We start from the raw sequence: 24572 nt of genomic DNA on the forward strand, positions 1-24572 counted from the left end.
TGGCTTGTGGGTGATGGCCCTGGGGTGGTGGTCCTGGTGGCTCTAAGGCTCAATGCTGCAATGCACCTTGTGTGTGTGGTGTGGTTGTGCAGATGCCCCCTCCCACAAGCCCTTGCCCTGGGCTGGCTGGGAACACAATGTGTCTGCAACGGGTCCTTACGAAGTCCTTTGGGAAGAGAGGTGGAAGGCACCCAGTGAACCCCACCTGGATTCCCTGGTCACACAGTTAAGTTTTAGGAACAAATCCACCTATGAACCTTGTCTGGCTGGGAAACATCATGCTCATCTCAGTGTTCCCATATGAAAAGTCTGACAAGCCCTCCCCCCACTAGGACACATCTCTGAAAGCTTTCTTCCCTGCCCAGTCTCTCTGTTGATTGATTGGAACACACTAGGAGCAGATCTCGTGTGCTAAGCACACATGGTGACATTGTGGGGACCTTAGATGGTAATCACACTGGCCATTGCTTCACTCACCAGCTGGCCAGGATGGAACTGAAGGATGGGGAGGTCCTTCTTCTAGGAAAGATAGGTGCGTGCCCTGCACACCCCAAGGGCTGCCTGCTTCTCTCTACTCTTGGGGTCCTGCCTCAGTGGGCAGGGCTGACAAGGATGGGGTGCTCTTCCTGGCACAGCCTCTGCCCCTCCAATCCTCAGGGAAGACTCTTCCTCCCTTCACTGTGTTTCTAAAACTCAGATCTTAGGACTGATGGTCTGAAGGTGCCATTACCAGTCCTGGTGCACAAGGTCTTCCCAGCAGGGCACCAGGAAGCTGGGCACATTGCCGTTCTGTTCTGCTGTTCTTTCAAAGCCAGCAACATGAGCAGATGGAAGGAGAGACTGTGCCTTTCTTCTGCTGGAGTGTCAATTGTGCCGCACTGGCACCGATCTCAGGGGCACATGACTGGAGAAAGGACTGAGGTCAAGAGGAATCCAGAAACTCAGGGGCTCCAAGATGGGAGGTTGTGTATCTCCTTTGCCTCTTAGACATGGACTGGGTCAGGGTGGGAACACGCAAACCACTTATTCACCAGAGCATCACTGCTGGGTGCCACCGTGTCCCTAGCATGCCAAGTGCTGAGATGTGGCATGGTCCTGTGGGCCAAAACCTTGGAGCCTCTACAATGGGGAGGGAGACAACCCATGTGGATGGCGAGGGTGGGAGACCATGAAAACAGAATCTAAGGGGAAGGGAGCTGTGGAGAGGCTGGGAAGGGGGCAGGGAGAGCCACCCTGAGTGGGTCACCTGGAAGCAGGTGCGAAGGAAGCACTGGCGGGAGGTGCTTTTGGCAAAGCCCTGGTGGGGTGCTGCAGTCTGGCTGGGGACAATTCAGGAGCCACTTGTCAAAAGAAACGAACTTTGTTTTTAGAACCACACACGCTGCACCACACAGCTCTTCAGGAAAACCCCCATGAGCCCAACTGCCACCACAGGCTTCTCTCAACCTCCCCCACTCCGCTCCTGAGGCCTATTGGCTGGGTCGTGTGGGCAGAGCCAAAAAAAGTCCCCCAATGAGCAGCTCCGTGGTCTGAAAGGGCGGGGAAACAGCCCAATGAGCATCACCGCAGAGGAGCCAATCAGTTGGCAGCTAGAAGTTTGCTGGGGCAGCTGTGAGCCAATCATCAGCTGGCAGCTGGAAGTTTGCTGGCAGCTGGAAGTTTGCTGAGGCCCCTTCGGCTGTGGCTCTCAACAGTGGGGGGAGTGCTCTTCCAGACTTAGAGTCAGGCCTAGTCCCTTAAAAATGTTTGTGCATATATTACAAACCCAGCGCTGCCCAGGTGCTGGTGAGGTAGGTAAGAACAAGCGTGGTTTGCCTTGAATTTGGGCTTATGAGGAGGGATTTCCTTTGCCCAGATCTGAAGCTGGGCTTCAGAACATAAGGAGGAGCCCAGATGGTTGTTGCTTAGAGGAGGAACCAAGAAACTTTCTCAACAGCTGTTACTCAAAGAACCGCGGAGGCATGAGCCACGAGCCATGAGCCACCTCATCCCATCTTCCACCTGTATCCCACAGACCAGCCACAGGTCTAAGCCCTGCACACCAAGGCTTCGGACACGAGATCTTGTCCCCCAGAGAACATCTGCAAAGTCTACAGATGTTCTGATTGTCACAAGAGGGGCAGGGTTGGAGGGGCTACCGGTGTCTGGAGGGTAGAGGTACCCTTTAGTGCACAGAACAATCCCATGACTAAAAGGTTTCTGGCCTTCAAAGCCAATGTTGCTGAGGCTGCTGTGGATGGATCTGGTCTGTATGCTGACCGTCCTCCTTTGCTATGCGGAGACACTGAGCTCTATTTACCAGGCACAAGTTCATGTTAGCAGCATGGCATGATCCCCCACTAGAGGTAGATTCTCCATGACTCCCCTGGCCTCCTTCATGAGGAGCTGCGGATGGTTAAAAATGGAGGACAAATCCCCTCCATCTCCATGAGCTACGTATTTCAACTAAGCAAGCTTACTTCAGCTTAGAGAAGGAAGGGAGCACAACACTGCTTCCTTCTGTAGAAGTCCTTTGCCTAAGTAGAAGGCAGAGATCTAGTGGCCTCCAGCTCCTCTGCACACCTGCAGGGTCAAGGCCCACTGCGTAGCCCAGGAACTGCACCTGGTGTCAAATGGACACTGCCTCCATCAGAGGGATGAGTCTTCGGTCTGAAGCTGAACTGTGGGGCACAGTCATCCGGAAGAAGTCCCCGCCTCTGCACCCCAGGGTCTTCAGGAGCACCCGGCACTCTGAGAAGTCAAAGGGAGGTTTTAGAACGGATGGCCCTGACTGCCGATATATTCTGAACAACCGTGGAATTGTGCGTAATGCCTTGCTGCTCAGTAATCTTGGTCTTTATTTTAAGGGGACTCAGTCAGTTACAAGATCAGACATCCCAGAAAAGGAAGGCTTATGATGCAGATTTGACATTGGGTTTTTGGTTTTGGATGTATTCAATTAAACGAGGATGTATCTTGCCCAAGCCGCGTGTCAAGGGCTGAGGATGCACCAGGCACTCACCCTACCCAGCCAACATGCTCACGGCGTTGGTAAAACACCTCTGCATGTGCCTTTTCACTCCCGCCAGCAATTAAGATACTTCATTTTCTATAATAGGCTTCCAAGATAAATCATAGCTAGGAAGCAGAGGTCCCCTCCTCCATCCCTTGACTCTGAGTCTCAGGACTCGCTGGATCATAAAGCCAGGGTCGCCTTTTAATTCAATCTATGGAGTGGCAAACATGATCCAGGCTGTTCCTCAGGCCCGTGAAGAGTGGCATTTGTGTGACAATTCTGTAGCAGTGATTTCCGCCAAGTTTCATAGATGTTATGGGTCCCACAGAATTTCCGAGAACTCCAGGTGCCCTGAACTTGCAGCCTTGTTGGTGACGTATTTGTGCATAGGGACACCAGAGAGAGCCTGAGTCTCTCAGTTGGGAGAGAGACCCAGGTCTCCCGTGCCCCGCCCCCTGTGAGCTCCCCCATAGAGAGGACCCAGCGCTCTGAGCCTGAGTGGATCCCTCCGCATCCCCAGTGGCCGCAGGTGGACACACAGGTTTCAGCCACCTCTGTGCTGGCTGAGAGGAGCCACGGTGTTTCCCAGAGCCCAGGGCCTCATACCAACTTCACTGTGAGGCCGTATAGTGGAAATCCCCTTAGATGATTTCCTTGCTAGATATTTTCTCCTAAAACAATGATTTTAAGCATAAAACACATTTTAATTAAGATTAAGTATATTCTCCAGAAAGAGTAGAGTTGCTCCCTCAGGCCTCCCAGCACAAGGACAGCAGCTCATCCTTCATCCTCATGTCTGACGCCAGTGTCTCCTGCACCATATTAGAGCTGAATGTGGGGGTGCAGGCCTGCATTCCCAGCTGCCGGGGGGTGGGTGAATCTGGAGGATGGTGAGCTGGGCCAGCCTGGGCAAGAGACCAAGACCTTGCCTCAAAAAAAAAAAAAAAAAAGTTAGATTGTGACTAACTAACAAAACCTTCCAGTTGCCCACATCTCAGAACAAGGCAAGTCCTTGCAAGGGTCTGTGAGGCTCTGAGTGACCTGGATCCCAGCTCTTCCCTGAACCTACCTGCACCTCCTTCCATTCTATTTCACCCACAATGGTCCCTTACATTCCTGCAACCAGAAAGCAAGCTGCCTCCGGGCCTCTGCACCTGTTGCTCCCAAGACCATGCTTGACCCCCATGCCACCTTTACAGCAAGGCCTGCCCTGGCTGCAGCCTTCTCAAAGTCACAGGCTCGGCAGGCTCCATTCCTCTCCCCTGGCTCATGCTTCTCACCACTTATTACTGTATGCGGCATTACTTCCTTATTTTGATTATGTTCATCTTCCTCCCCAAGAGCACAAGCCCCGCACGGGGAGAGAGCTGTGCTGTTTCCTTTGCTGGCGCACACACATGCCTGGAAGATGGGAGCAGTAAACATTCACTGAATACAGATTCATCCACGGGAGAGACACATGATATCCACAGTGAAGACGGAAACCTCTTCATCAAAAGAAAGCGACTTTGAACACAAACAGCGGAAGGAAATGAGCCACATTTAAAAACTCCAACAGACAAGGCGAGGGCTGGGAGATGGACCTGTCTTTCTTCTGGTTTGCTTCTTCTACCATAAAAGCAAGGTGTGGGTAGCTGTTCTCCAAGTGTTTAGGGTGTGAGGACCAAGGCTGCTCCCTGTAGAATCAGCTAAATGAGAGTTGAACTCAGACTGTGGGGACACTGATCTGCATCATGCTGACTGGCATCAGGCATCGTGCACCTCTGGAGTGCACACAGCTCTCGGCACGCAGAGGTCGGGAGCCTTTCCAGTTGGAGGGTCTGCCATTCACAAGGCCAGCTTCATTGAGGCCTGGGTTCTTTCCCCCTGACCAGATGCTAAGCTCTTGGAGGGCTTCTGAGACACCATGTGGCTATGGCAGCTAGTGTCCCTGAAGACCTGTTGATATCTGGATACATGCAAGACTGGAAAGGTGGGCAGCCTTCCAGGTGGTGGTGATGATGATCTGCTGTGGTGACTTCTCTGTCCTTAGGCTTACATGGCCGGACACTTGCTCAAACTGGGCAGTTTTTCCTAGGGACCGTCTTTCCCAATCGAACCTCCTTCCCTTTGAAAACATTCCCTTTCCCAGAAAGGGATAATGCACCTAAATTCTCCCATAATCCCAATGACTCTGGAGGCTCAGGCAGGAGGATGGCAAGTTCTAGGCCAGCCTGGGCAACTTAGTGAGGCCCTGTCTCAAAATGAAAGATTAAAAGAGCTGGGGATGAAGCTCACTGGTAAAGCACCCCGGGACTAAAAACAAACACGAAAAGAACAATAAACACCTAAACTCTGACACAAGTGCCACCTTCGGGTTGGATAATAATGTTCTGTTAGTGCCAACTTTCTAGGCTTGGCCAAGCTAATGGTTGTGTGGTTTGCTTCTGAGAGGAAACAGGAGAAGGTATATGGATGGGAAAGCGCTGTATCATTTTTGCAATTTCTTATAAGTCTATAGTTTCTTAAAGTGAAAAAGACTAAATATAAAAGAACCTTCTCACATGTCGGAGGAGCGAGGGAGCTTGGTGGAGAGAAGAAGAGGGACGGGGGAGAGATGAAGGGAAGGAGAGGATGACGGGATTCCACACACAGAGAGATTCTATTTGACAAAGTCCCCAATGGACCATTAGTGCAGTTAAATTAAGCCAGGCCCTACAATGTCTTTACTGTCCATAACTTCTGTTTTTTTTAAGTAGTGATATTACATCTTTGGAAGGAGAACAGATTGAGACACGTCTTCCAACAATTTCACCTCCACTGAGTCCCCACCTGCCTGAGACTCAAATCCTTTCATCTGCACATGTGTCTGGGGCCCTTTTGTGCTTGGAGTTTCTAATGAGTGAATTGCTCTGGAGCATATAAGAACACTGCTTCCAGTTGAGGTGCCGCATCTTCGACAGGAGGTCAGGCTGACCTCCTCTCCCAAGGACCCTGGTCTGTGGATAGAAAGATCCAGGGGAGCAACACCCGCAGTGTGACCAAGTCCGGAGTCACACACCCTTTGCTACCCTCTGTGTTCTGAAAGCTCCAGTCATTAAGGACAGGCTTGGTGCAATGGGAGTCAACACGGCTTTGAGGGTGACTGGTGGTGGTTTTGTGCAGAGGGCGTGTCCTTTGCAGCTAAAATAGAATTCAATGCTCACCCAATCTTCAGTGGATCATCACAGCCAACATTTTTATGTGCCAGACACTGTTATAGGTACCTCACAAGCAAATATTAGCCCATCAAATTGTCCTAATGCTATGAGAGGAGGCCCTTGAGCTCAATCTGTTTTTAAGATAAAGAAACAGAGGCATGAGGAGGTTGGTAACTTGCCAAGTCACACAGTTGTCAGTGGGAGAGACAGGACAGGACAGAGGACGCTGGCTGCAGGACTGATGTTCTCCTCCACCACACCTGGCTTTGTGATGGACAGGACTGCCACAGCTCCTCCCTTCTGAGGGCAGCCGAAGGCCCTGGACCACAGACCCAAGGATGCAGGTGGCCCCACTCACAGTCACCCTGGGGGATGACAGCCTGCACTTCCCCAAGACAAAAGTGTGGGGACACAAATGACCCTGTGGTATTACCACTCCTTAGCGGTGCCTTCGGTCCCCATCTCCCTGTCTTCAAGTTCAAGAGCCAGGGCTGGGTGCCATCTGAAGTCAGCAGGGTGAAGGACTTACTGAGGACTAACCTCAGGCTCCCAGGCAGGCATTTCTCCCTACCCAAGGCCAGAGGAGCCAAACCCCATGCTGAGCATCCTGGCCACAGTCACAAGGTCATGACATCTTCAGGAAGTCTCCAGTGCACTGAGGCCAGGTCCCTTCCACACTGTGGCATGCCCCTTGCTGAACACGGGAGGATTACATGCAAATGACAGGAATCCGGTGGTGAGACCTTAAATCTCAGAAAAAGCATTTGATTTCATAATGCCTCTGAGAAGATGTTGCAAGAGTCCTTCAATCACATCCAGAAACACTGGCAAGTGAGGATCCACAGAACTCAACACAGCAAGAAAGAGCCAGCAGCACAGGTCTGGGTTCCCTCCCTCACACCATAGATGGATAGATATACAGATGGATGGATGGATAGATAAATGGATGGATAGATGGATAGATGAATGGATGGATGGATGGATGGATGGATGGATGGATAGATAGTTGGTTAAAACAAGTGGAAAAAAATGAAAGAAAAATCACAAGGGTATTGACAAGGAAGAAACTTCTGGAAAAAACTATTTGAATCTGAAGGTAATAAATACCTTATGATACTTACAGAAATCTGAACATTTCTTATAAAAAAGCCAAACTGACACTAACCATCTTCGTGACCACATTACCAAAGGAAAAGAAACTGAAGTGCCCATCACTTGCTATCACTCTGTTTCACAAATCTTTTCCCAAACAACTCACTTGACATGTGATTATTTTATTCTAAAAAGAACCAAAGCACAGCTGCAGTATAACCCAAGTCTTTCTTAAATATCAGAGAAAAAGAAAAACCTCTTTTGTTAATTTTCGTTTTTAAAACGAGTCTCAAACGAACATATTTTTCCTGATCATGAATACCCCTCCACGTTTGAGGATCTGCTGGGCAGCTTTTCCTCCATGTCGTTACCCCAGGAAGCAAGTGCTCTTGAATCAACACTTTGAGACTTTCCAGAGTGACAGCAGCTAGCACAGCTTGGATTGGTAGACTGAGCCAGCCAAGGGGATGGCCTGCCAGGTGTCCTGGGTTCTTTTTAATTTAGGAATTCCTTGGCCTGTCTGTGTGTAGATTTCTGTTGGATGTGCTCCTGAAGTGGCGCCAAGCTGACCCTGGGAACTGAGGCTTTCCCAGCCCCTAGCCAGTAACAGATGAGCCCACCATATTCAAGACTGTGAGCATCACCCCCAGCTCTTCTCCTGCAAGCCAGACATGACAGCCCCCAGTTCCTGCTTTGATATGCAACCCAAACTGCAGATCAGCACACTTAAAAGTAAAGCCAAAGCCACAGAAATACTCGAATCCCCTGCCCAACTCTGATGTAAACCCAAGGCGCACAGAGGCTGATTACTTCCACCCTGCTTCTGCAGGCTACGTTTCTGCCCTCTCCCCTCTGTTGGGTGCCGCAGGACACACGGCGCAGGAGGAGCTGTTGAGTGACCCCATGGGCAGATGTAGGACTCAGCTTCCACTTCTGGATGAAAGGGTCCTGATAGGAAGCAAAAAGCACTCTTCCTGAACATCTGTGCCCAGGCATGGAGTGGGACCCCACCTTAGACATACCAAGGATGACCAGGGGCCAGTGTGGCACCTACCTCAGGATGAAGAAATCCACGGTAGAGTTGCTGGAGATGGTGACATAGGCAGTAACCACGTCTCCCTGCTTCACGGGTCGGGAGGGCAGCCAGATGACCACGTTGGCGTCCAGACGCAGCTCACGGAGCTGGGCACTGTCCTGGGTGCGGTACAGGCCCACGGTGCCAATCCTCTGCAGGTGCGAGGTTGCTTCCTGCAGACCCCCCTTCCCTGGGCGAATGGCATTGCCCTTCCTGACGTCACCCCCGGTGCAGTCCCCTCGCTCGCTCCCCGGCTGCACTGTGTAGTAGAGCTCCACGGGACTCCCCTCGGGCTGCTCCGCCGGCTTCCGCCTCCCCCCCACCACTGGGGGGCTGAACCAGCTGGCCGGGAGCTCTAGCTCGGCCACACACAGCCCCAGATCCCCACCTAGCTGGCAGCTGCCCCTCACCTCCCGGGTCTCCCGGAAAGCGAAGACCCGCAGGCAGGGCAGCCTCTCCGCTGCCCTATGGTCGTCCCAGTCTCTGCCCACAATGTAGAAGAGGATCTGCACCTTGGACCGGTTCAGGTAGATCTTGTCCCGCAGGATGTAGGCCTTCAGTTTCCAGTTGAAAGTAAACTTGTTGGTTGGGCCTAAAAAGTTTGAGGTCGACATGAAGTCCAGAGGCACAACCTTCTCTGCAGAATAAGGCCCATAGCTGGCGTTCAGCACTGGGGGCTGCCTGGCTCTGTACACGAAGAAGGACTCCACCCGGGACTGCAGGCTGGCATTGCCCAGTGGGTCCTGGCTGGCCTCCTTCAGGAAGAAGGAGCTCTCTGCTCTGAGGATGTGGTAGCTCACAGGCAGGTAGGGCGGCAGCGAGGAGAATCTCTGAATGCTGTCTGTGACCCCACGACCTTCTATCACTAAAAGAGGGAAAAGAAAGGAAAGAAAAAGACAAATTAACAGGCTGCCGAGAGGTTCCCAGGTCTCTGAGCAACTCAGAAATGAAGGCCGGAATTCAGAAGTCCACTTGGCCAGAATGTTTATATTCTTTCTAGAAATAGCCAGTAAATGACTCTAGAGGGCCCACAAATTATGGGCTCCTATTGGATGGATATAGTAAAATGCAGAGTCTTGGGCAGTGATGGTCAATGATTGGTGGTCATCTCCCATGGTTCAGCCCAGCTGAAAGCTGCAAACCACCTGTGAGATCTACTCTACGTGAGATTAAGTTGTATTTAAGGGCACTGGGACATGAACAGGAAAACAGCCCGATGGAATAGAATGAGGTTCATAAATAAGTCCAAGAACATCTGAAGCTTTGTGTGTGATAAGGATGTCATCTCAAATATGAATACAAGTACATGGGACCACTGGGTAGCCATCTGGGAAAAAATAAAGGTAGATCTATACCTCTTAGCACACATAGGAATAAGCTTCAAATGTACCAGTGATTTGAATGAAAGCAAATGAAGTATTTTAAGTGGTAAATAAAACATGAATGATCTCAATAATCTAAGTGTAGGAAAGGTTTTCTAATTATAACTCAAAATCCACATGCTTTAGTAAATTACAAATTTGCCTATATGATCTAAAATATTTGTATTTAAATACCATAGACAAAGGCAAAAGAAAGCTGATAAATTGGGAGAAAATTATTTTCAGTGTATATATTACAGATAAAGGGCTAATATCCCTAATTGAAAAAAAAAACCAAAAAACTGATAAACGGCGAATAGACAATTCACCAAAAAATACGCTAAAATTTCCCTTACATATATAAAAATTACCTATCCTAACTTAATCAGCAAATACAGATTAAAACTACAAATCAGGACCATTCCCCCTATCAGATTGGCAGATAAGGGCACCGGGAGGCAGCAGAGACTCAAGTGGCTTGCTTCTGGCCAAGAAAAGGGAGTCAACTCTTTCGGAAGGCAATTGGCAATGTCTTGACATACACATTTTCCTTTGACTCAGTGACCCGGACTCCTCAAAATCCACCCTGAAGACACAAGGAGGGCATACACAAGGTGTGGACAGGGTCCTTCAATGCAACCTTGTTTCCAAATGAGACAGGTTTTGCAACTATGTTACATTTTCCGTAGACACATTCCCATGTAGGAAAACCGCAGAATAAACTTGGGTACATCCACGCATTGCAGCACTTCAGCTGCAAAAAGAGGAGCAAGGTCTGTATGGACCACTGTGGAGAGAGCTGCAGATCAGGTTTGTATGAACCACTGGGGAGAGAATTCCAGAACATCACACACAGTGAAAAAGCCAAGAGCAAGAGACGCATACTGCCTTTTGTGTAACAAAAAATAAAAGGGGGGGGGGAGGCAATAAAACACACATGTGTCTGCTTATTTGTGTAAAACCACACAGAAAGAAGGGAAAACTCAGCCCCCATGGGATTGGTTGTCAAGAGGGGCAGGATGGGAACAGGGCTGAAGGAAAGGGGGCCAAGGACAGGAAAAGGGGCAGGACAGGCGAGCATAGTTCCTTGTGTGGTTCTGATGCTCGAGTCATGTTAACATTTTGCGTATGATATTAATAATCACAACAAGGATGAACAAAATCCCCAAATTAACTGCGGACAAGAACAGATAAACTTAATTCTGTCTCAAAGGAATCCAGAAACCAGACTGAAGAAGGGTGGGGAAGATCAAACCCAAGCAAGCTGGACACACATTTTTTGCTCTGTATCCCAAGGCTAAAGACAAAGAAGAACCGTTTTACGGTATAGTTAGAAAACTTGTTTTGGGCAGAAGAATGGATTAGCAATTCTGAAGCTGCTTTCTGTGCAGTGTAGGATTGAGTGAATGAGAAATACGTAGAGAATATAGGGCCCGGGAGGGTGTCTGCAGTATGTTAGAAGGAGGCTGGGGGCAGAGCAGGCTCTTGGTGATTTGAGCATCCAGATAAATGATGATGGTACAGGATTATTAACCACTCAATGAAGTAAGAACCCCTGAGTTGTTATCAATAAAATAAAGTTAGACGGGAAGGAACGTTTTCCCTTGTGGCCTGATCCAAACTGGTGACAGCATTCACAGCACTGACAGATTGAGGCAAGAATTGTGAATGGATACTAAAACTGGGTGAGAGTTTCATGAGTAAAAGGATATTCAGTTCCTTCCAGCAGGAGAGCCCCAAGTGGGTCACTAAGGAATAGTCATAGGTTTTAGGAGAAACAGGGCAGGAAACACTTGAACCAAGGGACCAGATTTCACACCAGCAGTAATGGAAGAAATAGACATCTTTCTCCCCTCACATGCACCCAGGAGAAGGCAGAATCAATTCCCCTGTGTTCCTGCAAACATTCACACTAAAAGTTGCATAATTTACTGTTGAGAGCCACAGCCGAAGGGGCCCCAGAAAACTTCCAGCTGCCAGCAAACTTCCAGCTGCCAGCAGATGATTGGCTCACAGCAGCCCCAGCAAACTTCCAGCTGCCAGTTGATGATTGGCTCACAGCGGCCCCAGCAAACTTCTGGCTGCCAGCTGATTGACTCCTCTGCGGTATGGTGATGCTCATTGGGCTGTTTCCCCGCCCTTTCAGACCACGGAGCTGCTCATTGGGGGACTTTTTTTGGCTCTGCCCACGGGACCCAGCCAATCAGCCTCAAGAGCAGAAGGAATTGGGGGTTGAGAGGCTTGTGGGAAGCCAGTGGTGGCAGTTGGGCTCTGAGGGAATTCCTGAAGAGCTCCTGTGGTGCTGTGTGTGTGTTCTAAAAATAAAGTTTGTTTCTGCTTGATAAGTGGCTCCTGAATTGTGCCCAGCCACACTTCGGCAATTTACATCTAATGATGAGGAAAGTTCTGAGGGACATAATTGAAATTAACGGGCCTCTCATCAAAATGCCTAGGCCAAGAGCAACAAGGAGTGAGTGGGCAAATGTCTCAGAGACGTGGAACCCAAGGGAACATGGAGCAATTTTCTTTTCCCATCAAGAGAATTTTTAGAACAAGTGGCAAAATTTGTTGTCTCCAAAATATTTAGTAAAATCGGATCAAAGTCACTTTCCTCATTTTGATAACTGCAAAAGTTGTATAAAAGGCTATCTGTATTTTTTAATTTATTATTTAAAAATATTATTAAAAAATATTATTAAAAATATCATTAAATTTTTTTTTTAATGGTACTCGGGATTGAACCCAAGGATGCTTTACCACTGAGCAACTTCCCCAAACCTTTTTATTGTATTTTTGACAGGGTCTTGCTAAGTTGCCCAGGCTGGCCTCAAACTTGCAGTTCTGCTGCCTCAACCTCCTGAATCTCTACTATCACAAGTGTATGCCGCCACCCCTGGCTAAGGCTATCTTTATTATTCAGAAATACATTCAGAAATATTTAGTAATAAAGTGATGTGTCAACAATGCATTGTCAAATAACTTGGGAGGTAGAGGAAGCAACTCATGTAAAAGCTAATATGATAAAAATTTTCTTATTTAAGGAATCTGGGAAAAAGATATATGGAATTATTTTTACTATTCTTGCAACTTTTCCTTAAGTCTCAGACTGACAACATAAAAAAAATGCTCAGTGGAATAAATAATATGGAAGCAATAAATAAATAAATAAATAAATAAAATGTCATCTGCAGGTTAAATCAAAATCTCCTGGGGGCTGGGAGGTTCCCTCACTGAGGCAGGGAAGAGCAAGAGCCACCCTTAATGTCACCTGTCACTTCTTCCACCTGTTGTGTCTGCATTCATCCCAGCTACCAACAGCAATAAGCCAGCTAAACTCCCTGTGGAGCATTACGTTGTTAGGGGACTACTAGGGACTCCCTGCACCCAGGACTCAAGAACTCACAGCACTCCAAGCTCTGCAAGCCCATCTCCTTACCCTGGTCTTCCAAAGTCCCAGGAAACTCAAGATAGGCTTGGTACATGACTGACAGAGAAGCAAGGCACTCTTTCCAACCGAACTTCTTCCAGCTCACGCCAGCATATGCCCCCAGCATCTGGGACTGCCTTGCTCACTGTCCTCTGAATGTGTCCCTAATCCTTTCCTGCAGGGACACTGGTGGTACATCAAAGCTGGCTTTGGTGCTGCAGCCAAATGAACTTGGGTTGTCGAGGTGGCTCTTCAAAGCCACACTGCTCTTGTGGTTCTCTGCCAGGAGGCCCTGTTCTGAGGTGGCCCACAGCAAGGGCACCTTAGCCCCACTCTCTGTCCTTCAGATGGCCCAGCCCTTCCATCTCCACACTCATTTCAGCACCAGCTTGGAACACACTCAAAAGCCCCTGCCAAGGTGCAGCCTTCCAGAAAGAGCTCAGGATCTATCTCTGAGAATCCACGACGATCAGGAATTTTGTAACATCCAGCAGGCTAATTGCCACATCTAATGCTTTTATTTTGAAGTATTCATCTCTGTCCAAAAAAGCTCTTAAAACTTGAAGTGCAGAGATTTAGAGACTCATTTTCTGGGGAGGGGAGTGGGCCAAGGACTCCCGAAGCTGCAGAATGCAGGACAGAAGGCACCTGGTGTCGGGAGCTGTCCTCAGGAGCACTTGTCAGCAAGCTCCCCTACCTCACTCTCCCTGCACCTAAGAGCCGGATGGGGACTTTCCTCTATTTTTTTTCCCCCTTTTAACTAAAAACAAATTCTGAATGGTGAACCTTCTGTTCTTGAGCAGATGCTGTTTAGTCTCTGCAGACTGGAGTGTCTGCCTCCTCTTGTGGGCTTCATCCATTATTTGAAGAGTCCATTTTTTCCCCTTGGGGTGGAACAGAAAGCATACAGCTTCTATCTTTCCACTGAATCTAGTTCTGAATTCTCCTGGGCCATGAGATTTACCTGAGCCCAGATGTGGTCAGGGAAGGAGTGGGGTCTCAGACGGTGGCCAAGGGCAAGGAGTTTGGCCACAGTCAGATCCAGGCTTGATCTACTCCCCTGCTGTGGGGTCCTGGCCAAGTTCTCAGTTTCTGCAAACTCATTTCCATAGAAGGACAGATGCATAGGTGGACAGATCTGGGTACAGAGGGCCGTAGTAGCAGCGGTGGCAGCTCAGTTACCCAGTGGCCCTGTCTCTTCCTGTGTCTACACTCTGTGTGTGACCTGCAAGAGGTGAGGCCTATTGTTCCACCTCTGGAATTTCTTTGGCCAACAGAATATGGCGGATGTTCCAGCTCTGAGCCCAGATCTCCAGATGTCAAGCAAGGGAGAGGTGGGACACTTCCACTCCCTGCCTCCTGGAGGTTCATGACATCCCCAAAAGGAACCAGGCCAGGCAGTCCTGTGGGGCTGAGAGGTCATCAGAGGAGAGCAGCCATCCTAGCATCCTGAGGTGTCCCGAGGAGAGTGGGCCTTCCAGCACCAGGCAGCCCACAGCCAGCCCCAGAGGAGAGAGGGAGCCTAGACCAGCCCAGCCCAGTCCTGCCCAGAACAGGACCCCTGGTCCCAGGAGACGTGCCACTTGATCGCAGCCTCCAGCTCTTTGGGTATTTTTCAAGAAGCAACCCCTGTCCATCAAGAGTAGACCTTGGGCTGGGCTGGGGCTCGGTGGCGGAGCTCTTGCCTAACACATGTGAGGTCCTGGGTTCGACCCTCAGCACCACATCAAAATAAATAAATGACATAAAGGTATTGTCCATCTACAACTAAAGAAGTTTTTTTTTTGTTTGTTTGTTTGTTTTTTTTTAAGAGTAGACCGTGTTGGGGATGTGATTTTAAATGCCTTGGAATTGAAGGTAGTGAGCCCAGAATTCTAGGCAGCTCTTCAGAGTCCTGCGAGGGAGGTACCACCAGGGCCACTTCCTACAGGGGAGGTTCCACCTATCTCGAGCCCTCCCACCTCAGGCCAGGGCTGCCCTTTCTTCCCCGCTGTGCATTTGGTTTCTAGCTCCCCTCCGCTCTTCTCGGCAGCGGTCCTGAACTCCACACCAGTGCTGCGTCCCTCTGGGTCCCTGGTGGCCCGTCCCCCACCCGGCTTCTCTCTGTCTTCTCTCCCACTGAGTCATCTTCACGTTCCTGAGTGTCGAGTTAGCAGCCCTCTCCCCCAGTGGAATGGCAGTCCTGCGTAGGCAGGGGGATGCTTTTATTTGTCACAGTCCCCTCCTGCCTGGCCTACTGTGTGCACAGTAGTGTCCCACAGGATGCTTGAGGTGTGGTGTTTGGCCAGCAGTGCAGATTTAAGTGAGGAAGAGGGCACGGGTGTGAGGCAGAGCAGTCCCGGCCACAGATCTGCAGGCAGGACCTCCCTCACACACTCCAAGGACTGGAGTCGCTGTCCCGGCACCCTCTGAAGAGGTGGCAAGTCCCTGCAGACATTCAATGTCAGGGCCTCAGACGTTTGGAGGAAAGCTGGTCTTCACTAGGGTCCCCCTGGCCTTTCAGCCTTTCCCAGAAGTAAGCCAAGCTCAACTAACACACCTGCAGCAGATAGGAAGACTCTTCTGTTCACCCATGAGGGCAGGCACCAGAGATGCCCATCCGGGGGGCTGCTGACCGCCATGCACACTTCACTAAGCAAGCGCCTGCCCTGGCCACCTGGGACAGCCTTGTGCACACGTCTCCACCTGAGGTGGCCTTCCAAGCTTGGGATGGCCCCTCCCCTTCATGATTTCAGGAAGACTTTTAGGCACTGTTAATTAGCCAGGAACCTTACTAATAATCGACAACTTTATTGATTAGAATTAAAGTTAATAATGCATTATTGTCCATGAAAAAAATAAGCTCTTCAAATTAAAAAAAGATAAGAGCGTGCTTAAAATACAAACACAAGGTCACAAGCTCTGGTTTGCTGCCTGTCGAGAGGTCAGGCCCTCTCATCTGACCTTGGCTTGTTAAATGGGAAGCTTATCCAGTGTCAGGTGGGAAGATCAAGTGGCACCTTCTCTTCATAGAATGATTCAGACAGAATCAGGAAGGGGATCGCTTCTCAGTGGTGAGTGATTTCAAATCTGTCTGGAACCCAGCAGACACAAGTTCATGTGAGCGGCTCCCCCAGCCCCGGAGTGTGCACAGCCCCATCGGTACCCCCTGGGTGCCACCCCCACATATCCTGGTGACGGGAAGCACAGGCCCAGCAGACCAAGGGAACACAGGTGATGGCCAGCCCTGGGCTGGGTTCTCCTGAAGCCTCCTATCCCAGCTGCAAGGAAACCGCCCAGCAGCCGCCACGAGGCTCTGCACCCGTTTATCTGCTCCCACCAACGTCCCCCAAAAGACAGACAGCTGAGTGGTTTCATGGGTCTGAATGGTCCCTGGTAAAGCCCAGAGCTGGCTTCCAGAGGCCAAGGCCTAGTGCTGGGGGTGGCTGACAGCCGCACCTGCCCATCTGGCCTCCGGGCGGATGGCAGGGTCCCTCCCTGTCTGCCTTTCTGCTTATCCGCTTCCTTCATCACTTGCTGTCACCGTCAGGGATATTGTGTCCCCATCGGCTGTTCAGCCGAGAACTCCACTGCCAAGCCATTGCGGAAATTGAGTTTTTGAGATTCTGAGATACTGGACATGGGAGATGGCCATGCCACTCAGCACCGAGGAGCAGCCTGTGGGAAACGCCCTGTGAGCCAGGGAGCCACACTGCCTCCACCACGAGGCTCTCCTGCAAGCAGACAGGTGGGTCCCTCAGATGCCGTCCTCTCTGGGCTGGGATGGAAGGCTGGGCAGTGCCTGGGGGGCAGTGGAAGGGAAGGGAAGCGGGCAAGGACCCCAGGAGGGGAGTGGCACGAGCAGGAAGCACAGAGGGAATGCTGAGGACCTGGTGTGCGGACAGGAGGTCTGGCCAGCCAGGAGCGTGGGACTAGACCTTGCTCTGGACGGTGTGAGCAGGGGCTGCCCACAGCCCCATGGGAATAGTCACAGTGGCGTAATGGCTTTGAACAGTCAACAGTGGCCCATGTATGATGACAGTCCTTGCAAGACTGGAACAGACCTGGAAAGTTCCTCTCACCTGGTAACACTGTGGCTGTCATTATGTCACAGTACAAGGCAAGACTTGTGCCTCTGTGGGGAGGCTTCTGGGTGCCAAGCTAATGCATGGCCAGGTGTATAAACAGGTGGCAGAGCAAGTACCCACAGTGCACGATACTTGATAATGACAACAGGTGATAGTGTCCCTGGACCGTGTGCCTACGACACTGTGTTTTTATTGGAGGAGTGTCCTCCTTTGACTTTGAAAACAGTTAACTGTAAAACAGTAGCAGTGGTACATGGGCAGCAGCCCTGAGCACCTGGTGTTTTACACATCACTGGACTGCAGCAAGGGCCATGCCCAGTGACTAACCCATGCCACCAGGACCCGTGTAAGCACATTCCGTGGCGTTCCAACAGGGATGGCACCAACTAATCACAAGATTCTCAGGAGATGCCACATCGTTGGGCGAGCGAGGGTGCCCACCAGGTGGCCCTTCCTCTGCAGCAGAACAAGGTAGAAACCTCTTGGAGTGGGAGCCCAGCACCATAGAATTGCCTTCGGGAGAACAGAGGGCTTCCCCAAAGGCCATCCCATCACTGACTCTCAGAGGAAGGTGATCTGGACCTCCAGCCAACAGCAATGTCTGGAGACACCCTGCAAAAGGGAGGAGGTGCTGTTGGCGTTGAGGGGCCGAGGCCAGATGTCCCCGAGAGCCTACAACATACAGAGTAGCCCCGCCACACAGAATTGCCCAGGCAAAGGGTGCGTGGGGCCCAGGTGGAGGAATCTGCCCCAGTGACCCACTCAGAAAGGAAGGGGTTTGTCAGAGTAGCTTAATTAGGAAGAAACATGATTTTAGCCAAAATTTTCTCTAGCACAGGAACTAGGAAAGCATTGCAGTAACCATTCCTGAAGTCAGATCATGTCCCCGGGAATTAATAAAGTCCTGTCCCCAAACTGAGAACTTTTTTTTTTTCATTTGTTTTGCAAATTCTTTAAACTTCTGAGACTCAGAGTCTGCATGTCTGTAATGGGAATCACACAAGCTCCTCAGTAAGAGCCACAAAGTTCTGAGCAAGCTTGGCGAGGTGAGACTTGTTCCTTCCTACTGATGTTACCGTCATCATTTCAATAATGTTGACGAGTATAGCAAAAGGCTCTCACGGCCTCAATATGGGGGACATCCATCTGGGGAGTAAGAATGTTGGGAGGTGCCCCCCACCCCCGTGAGGATGGAAATCTTTAAGGGAGGGGAGGAGATTCCCCCAAAGTCCCTGCATGCTCTGCAGCAGACACCCCTCCATGCATACAGGTGATATCAGTCACCTGCAGAGCACAGCTTGCTTGTCCCCAAGTGCCACATGCAGAACCCAGGCTGGGATTACCTTCCAAGACTCGCAGCAGCTTCCTTGAAACCTGGCTGGCCTGAACCTCTCCCCTCCCCCACACATGTTTTATTAATGATCTCAGATCCGGCTTCTCTGTTTCTCCACTAAATACGGCTCATTGATGCCTTTGCCTTGAAACAAGAGGCACCTTGACAAGTGGATTATTTGACTTTGACGCCTCCTCTGAACCAACCCCAAATGTCCTTTGCTGACACTGCACAGTACTGTTTGCAGTTCTGTAAGAGCAAAACTCCCCTATAGAGAACCTGTACCCTAGACCCCGGGCTGAGCCTGGGAAGGGGATGCCCTCCCTCCAGGAGAAGCCCTGCGACCCTCAGGAGCCCCATGGTAAGACCTCCATCCAGGGCCAGGAGCTTCACCTCTCCAACAGGGAGGCCGGGACACCAGAGCCTCAGAGTGGTGCCTTGGGCTGGCACAGGGGGGCATTTACCAGGAGGGGTAGGAACCTGGAATGGCTGTTCGCTGCCAGGCACTAGGCCTTCCGGAGTCCAGCTTGGCCAAGGGTCCTCTGGAGGCCCGGGGACCTCATGCCCAGGCCCACGGGCTCCGCTGGCTCAGGCCAGCATCCTCCCAGGACAGGCCTGCTGAGTGATGCCCTGCTGAGCCCCGTGGTCCCTCTTGCTCCTGGGATAGCAGGAAACAACAGATTTTCCCATCCACTGGAGGTGGGAAGTCTGGAGTTGAGGCCAGTGAGCTGTGCTCCCTGTGGGGGCCTCACAGAACCTGCCCTTCTCCTTTGCATTTTCCAGATGACACCTTCACTGATCTGTGGTCTCTTCTCACTAGTCACAGCCAGTGGCTCAGCGGCTCCTTCCCCTCTGACCCCCTCTCTGCCTCTCCAAGGAGCCTCCTGGTGACAGTGGCCCAGCTGGGTGACTCGGGGATGCCCCATCTCAGACTCTTCAACCAAGTCCCTCTGCAAAGCCCTGAGCCACAGCAGGACGCACATCTGTAGGCTCTGGTGGTTGGGACAGAGACGTCACTGGGAAGAGGCATGGCTGGTTGTCACCCGTGTTCACCATCCCTTGCTGTGACAAGATACCGGAGACAGATGGAGTTAAAGGAGGAAAGGCCCCTTTTGGCTCACAGCCTTGGAGGCTGCAGTTCACAGTGACCTGGCTGCCATTCTGGGGCTTGGGGCCAGGCAGAAGAGAGGGACACGGAGCATGTGGTGGAGCAGCTGTCCCCTCCCAGCAGCTGGGAAGCAAGGAGGGACAAAGTAGCCAAGGTCCCCTTATCCCCTGCAAGGGCCCTTGGTGACCTCTTCCTTCCAGGTCGCATCCCTTAAAGCCTCCGCTTTCTCCCACGGGTTCAAAAGCTGTGACCAAGCCCTCCCACCAGGGCCTCGGGGGCACTGCAGGCCCAAGCCCTAGCACAAAGGCCACCTCAGCACCCAGAGAGCTAAGGTTGTGCGAGTGCGGGAGTATCTTGTATAATAATGCGTAACTCGGATTCCGCGGGACGCCATCCCACCTGGCACTCACAGGGTGAGAAACCTATTTTTAATGATCCAAGAAAATTGACCCACAAGCAAACAAAGGTGGAGCCCCCCCCCCGCCCCCGCACAGGGCAGGGGCACTGGTTTAATGCTCTGCATTTTCCAGTATTGTGACTGTGGGGGAGGGGGGCTGTGTTCTGATGAAGGTCTCTGGAGGTCGCTGGCCCCCTTGGAAATCACATCTGCAACACCCAGGCAGCCTGTGAAGTCCTCGTCACCCACCTGGGTCAAGGGCCCACGAGGAGGGGTCTGCTGGGCTTGCTGGGGAGAAGTGCCCGCACTCCCGGGAGAAGGAGGTGTGGGGCAGATCTCTTCTGGCCAGAGGCCTGAGGGGCCAGGCTGCCCAGGGCTGCTGCTGTCCACCTCACAACCACAGGTGAAGTCCTGCAGACAGCCGTGGGGCAGACTTGGTGGGGAAATGATACACTAAGTCTTTTTTTTTTTTCCAATTTAAATGAAATTGATCTCTTAACCTGTTCATCAAAACATGAGATTGTATGTATTGATGGAGCACCCGGGGGACATTTCGAAACACATATGCTTTGTGCCATGTTTGAATGAGGTCAACCATTTCTATTTCCTCAGACATTGATCATCTCTTTATGGTGGAAGTTTTTTTAAGATCCTTTCTTGTAGCTTTCTGAAATGTGGGGTCCCTATGGCTACCTCTGGTCACCTGCTGAGCTGCCCACCAGAGCTTCTCGCTCCACCTGATGGTAGCGCAGTTGGCTCCAGGTCCTGCCCCTGATGAGGGATCACAGGATGCATGCCCTGTGCCCACCTTGCCTCTGCCTCCAGCCTCCAGGTGTGTGAGCCAGTGGACACGCCCGGCAGGCCAGGCTTTCTCTCACATTCAGCCAAAAGCTTCTAAGGCTGTGTCCACACGGAGGTCACCGGCTCCCCAGGGACTGGGAGGAGGGGTTAGCAGACCATAGTAAAGGCCAGCTTAGAGACCCTCTAGGCTCCTCAACAGTCCCAGGGTATCAGCAAAGTCCCTGGAGACAGACAGAAATACAGGATCCTGTCTGCCTTCTGGTGAAACTTTCCTTGTCATCTGGCATTTGAACGGCACGTGATCTTCACATCATCAGCTCGATTCTATTAAAAATGTCTCCAATTGTTGAATTTAGCCTATGTGGCCTTCTTCGTGTTCAGGCCACACAAAAGCAGGTGGTGGTCAGGAGTGGACCCCAGTTATCTGAGCCCTGATGGGGCGGGGGTCGTCTGAGCTCCCAGGGTGTGGGGCTCAGTCTGAAGGATACGTGGGCTTACTTGTTGAGCCAGATTGTCAACATGTTACCAGACCTCGGCACCCGCTTGGAAATGGAGGCAAAAAACAAAACAAACAAAAAAACAACAACAACAACAAAAAACCATCAGGAGGAACAGAGGCTCGTAAGGCAGGCCTTTAAGGCCCCAATAACAGAATGAAGCAACGGTCTCCGCATGGGGGCTGGAGAGCGCCCAGCTGCGTCTATTCAGAGACGGTCCGTGTGCCGCAGATGGTGGCGTCATTTACGACGGAACCTTACAGGGATTGTGAGTCGGAATTATCTCCATTCATGTCAGAGAAAAGGAACAGCATTCCTGTTCTGCATGAGCGTCTTTTTCCTCAACACACAAAGAGCTTTTTTAACACAGTGCCCGTATTTTCCTTCCCAGTAATCACAGATGATTAAAAGGAGCCCGCACCCCGTCCAGTCACACCTGAGTCCCGGGTACCCACTCTTGGCACCTGCAGCTCTATGGGGTTGGACCAGTATTGGGGACGACAGTATGAATGAGAAGTGTGTGGATACAAGGCAGAAAATGCTTTCCTGATGGTCGGGTACACAAGCGGAATGGCTGGAGAGGGAGGTGGCTTTCTCTTCCATCGAGAGACCCTAACCTTCTCACTGGGGAAAGCTTGTTGGGCAGAACTGGCCAAGAGGCAACGGGAACCCACAGGGGTTTCGAAAAGTCAAGAGGTCCCTTAAGTTGTAGGTGAGCCATGACCCTGCAGACAGCAGCCACATGTTAGGTGCTTTGCACAGAAAACAGGTTTGAGGAGCTTTAGTATCTCCATTTAACCAACCCACTAGGAGACTGAGGCCCAGGGCAATGAAGTTACCCACCCAAGATCACCCAGTTGGAATACTGGGTTGCTGGGATCGGGATTCGAACTCACCACTCCTGTGCTGCTGTGCTGAAGTTCACAGCTCACTCCTGGCTATGGTTTTCCATGGAGACAGAAGGTCGGTGCTTGGTGAGCATGACAGTGAACACATCAGGACCATCTAATGCTCTTGTCAGCCAGGTGGGCAGGAAATGGGACCCCTGGATCCAGCCATGTCTGAAGCCACATGGTCTGTGGACAGTTTCCCTCCGTGGCTTAAGTTAGTCTTAGATGCTTTCCTGTCTTTTTAAACTAACAGATAATCAACATCCTGTTTTTGATAAATGAGCCTCTTGAGCTTACAAATGCAATTATTTAATAATGCAGAGACAAAGCATCAATTGCACTCTGAACATGAATCTCGGGGGGGGGGGAGAAATTGGCTGGGGATGGAATAAGGAATGGTCTCCCTTCAGGATCCATCCACCAAGGGGCTCTCCTGCCCAGGCTGCCCGGCTTCTGCAGGGGCCACACAAATAATTAGAGAATGTTTATGAGGCTCAGAGGATTCTGAGCAAAGGACAGGAGACCAGCCCCCAGGAAGACTTCGGACGGGAAGAAACGCCCACGTGCATACAGCCTCATAGAGGAGCGTGGGCATGTGACCCAGAGCGGGAGAGACCAGGCTCGGGTCGCACAGGGACTGGGGCAGGTGAGTGGGCACCCCTCTCTGGGGGGAGGGCTCTGCCGGGAAAGGAGGTAGGGCCACCGACCCGAGGGTAGCAGTCCTGCTTCAGACTGCTGGTCACAGTGGGCACCAGCAACTGCCCCTCCTGGCTTCAGTGCTGTCCCCGCCTCCAGCCAAGGACCCCCTACTCCTCCCCTGCCACCCCACCCTGCCCCAGCACCACTGAGCTGGCCATCCGGAGCTCTGGTTGGCTTCCTTTGGAATCTCCCAAGCCCAGGGTGAGGCTGGAACAAGCTAGGACCTGGGGGTGAAGCCCGCCCAGCCCCCCCCCCCACCAAAGCTTGAAGGTGGAGAGGGCCTGGGGCCAGCCCCAGGAGCAGTGGCAGTACCCTGGGGCAGGGGCAGATTTTGTTGGGATTGTTGATGTCGTCAGCATGCAGCCCCTGACCTGTGGCTCTCCCTGGCCAGTAGCCACCCTGAGGTCACTCTCGTTCATGGGCAGGACAGGAGGCATCTAAGGCCCACTGTCTGGCTGCACTTGCCCCAAACTGGAAACGGTGCCGGTGCTGATCCGCGGACGGGTGTCTGAATGTAGCCAGCCACAGGAGGCACAAGGGCAGCTGACAGAGCCGGGTAGGGGCTGCTCTGGGCCCGTCACCAGGTTCCAGTCCTACCGTGGCAATGCTAGTGACAGCACATCCCCACGGAGCCACCTGGAAGGTTAGACATCTTGCTGAGGCTGAGTGCTCAGCGTGGAGCCCAGCACACAGTAGGCTCTCAAATCCTTGCCTGTTCCTTTTAACCAGCACGAGGCAGCGGTTGAAAAGGGTAATGGCCTGCATTAGCCTGATAAAGTTAAGGTGCAGAACAATGTCACCCTGTAAAAACAAAGAGACAACTCGGGTATTTATTAGAATTAGGTTTCCTTGCAGAATGTTTCCCATAGAGCTTGAGAGGAGCACGATCCAGGGTTCATTCAGAGGCTCCGGGCCACCATCCAGGACCAGGCTCTGTATACCTTCCTGCCCCACCACCTCTAAGGATGGCCTCATGCTCAGGACTTCGATAAAGCTGCTGCACATCCAGCCACCACATCTGAATTCCAGAGAGGAAGCTTTAAAGGTGGAATGCCTGTACGAGGTAAGTTTATCATATAACATTGGCTGTTTCACCATCCCAGAAAACCGTCCTGTGGAACCTCAGCATACATGGTCTTCCAGCACTGGCTCATAACCAGACAGCTGTAAGGGAGCCTGGGAAGGTGACAGGTACATGGCCACCTCCAACAAATCCAGCATTGTGTAAGCGAGGGAGGAGGAAGTGGGTACTGTGTAGCCCATTAACACTCTCACACCGTTATCACACAAAGAATAAAATGATCACGTCAGAGTGGTGTCGTCAGTGTGACCTCAAGACATCTAACATAGTAATTAAGTTAAAGTCACGAGAACTCAAAACAATACCGCTTGCACCTGTGTGTGTGTTTGTATGGGCGCAGGCTGCTGTGCCTGGTCTGTGTGTCGGTGACTCAGCTGAGGCTCACTGGCCCTTGCTGGGGCTTCCTCGGGTGCAAGCTCAGGGCAGAGAGCTCCCCATGTCCCCTGTTCCTTCACTATACTCTGTCACATTCTGTGCTCCCTAAGGACCCTCGGGGGTCCCGTTCGAGGATGGCCCTGCCAGACTGGGATGTGAAGCCCACGAGGGACTTTGGGGGCCACAGGGCATTGA

General features: G+C 51.4%; 1 protein-coding gene across 1 annotated transcript in view; it reads right to left on the reverse strand.

Moving 5' to 3' along the window:
• Positions 1 to 24184, reverse strand: part of Tmem132c (transmembrane protein 132C) — a 190287-nt gene extending 166103 nt beyond the window's left edge. The window contains exons 1-3 of the mRNA XM_077796454.1: positions 24053 to 24184; positions 23879 to 23939; positions 8321 to 9206 (exon numbers count right to left, since the gene is read on the reverse strand). Coding sequence (XP_077652580.1) covers positions 8321 to 9206; positions 23879 to 23939; positions 24053 to 24184 — 1079 coding nt within the window. The remainder of the gene's footprint in view (positions 1 to 8320; positions 9207 to 23878; positions 23940 to 24052) is intronic.
• Between the last annotated feature and the right edge of the window lie 388 nt (positions 24185 to 24572).

This window comes from Urocitellus parryii, chromosome 3 (assembly GCF_045843805.1).
Source record: "Urocitellus parryii isolate mUroPar1 chromosome 3, mUroPar1.hap1, whole genome shotgun sequence".
Classification (NCBI taxonomy): Eukaryota; Metazoa; Chordata; class Mammalia; order Rodentia; family Sciuridae; genus Urocitellus; species Urocitellus parryii.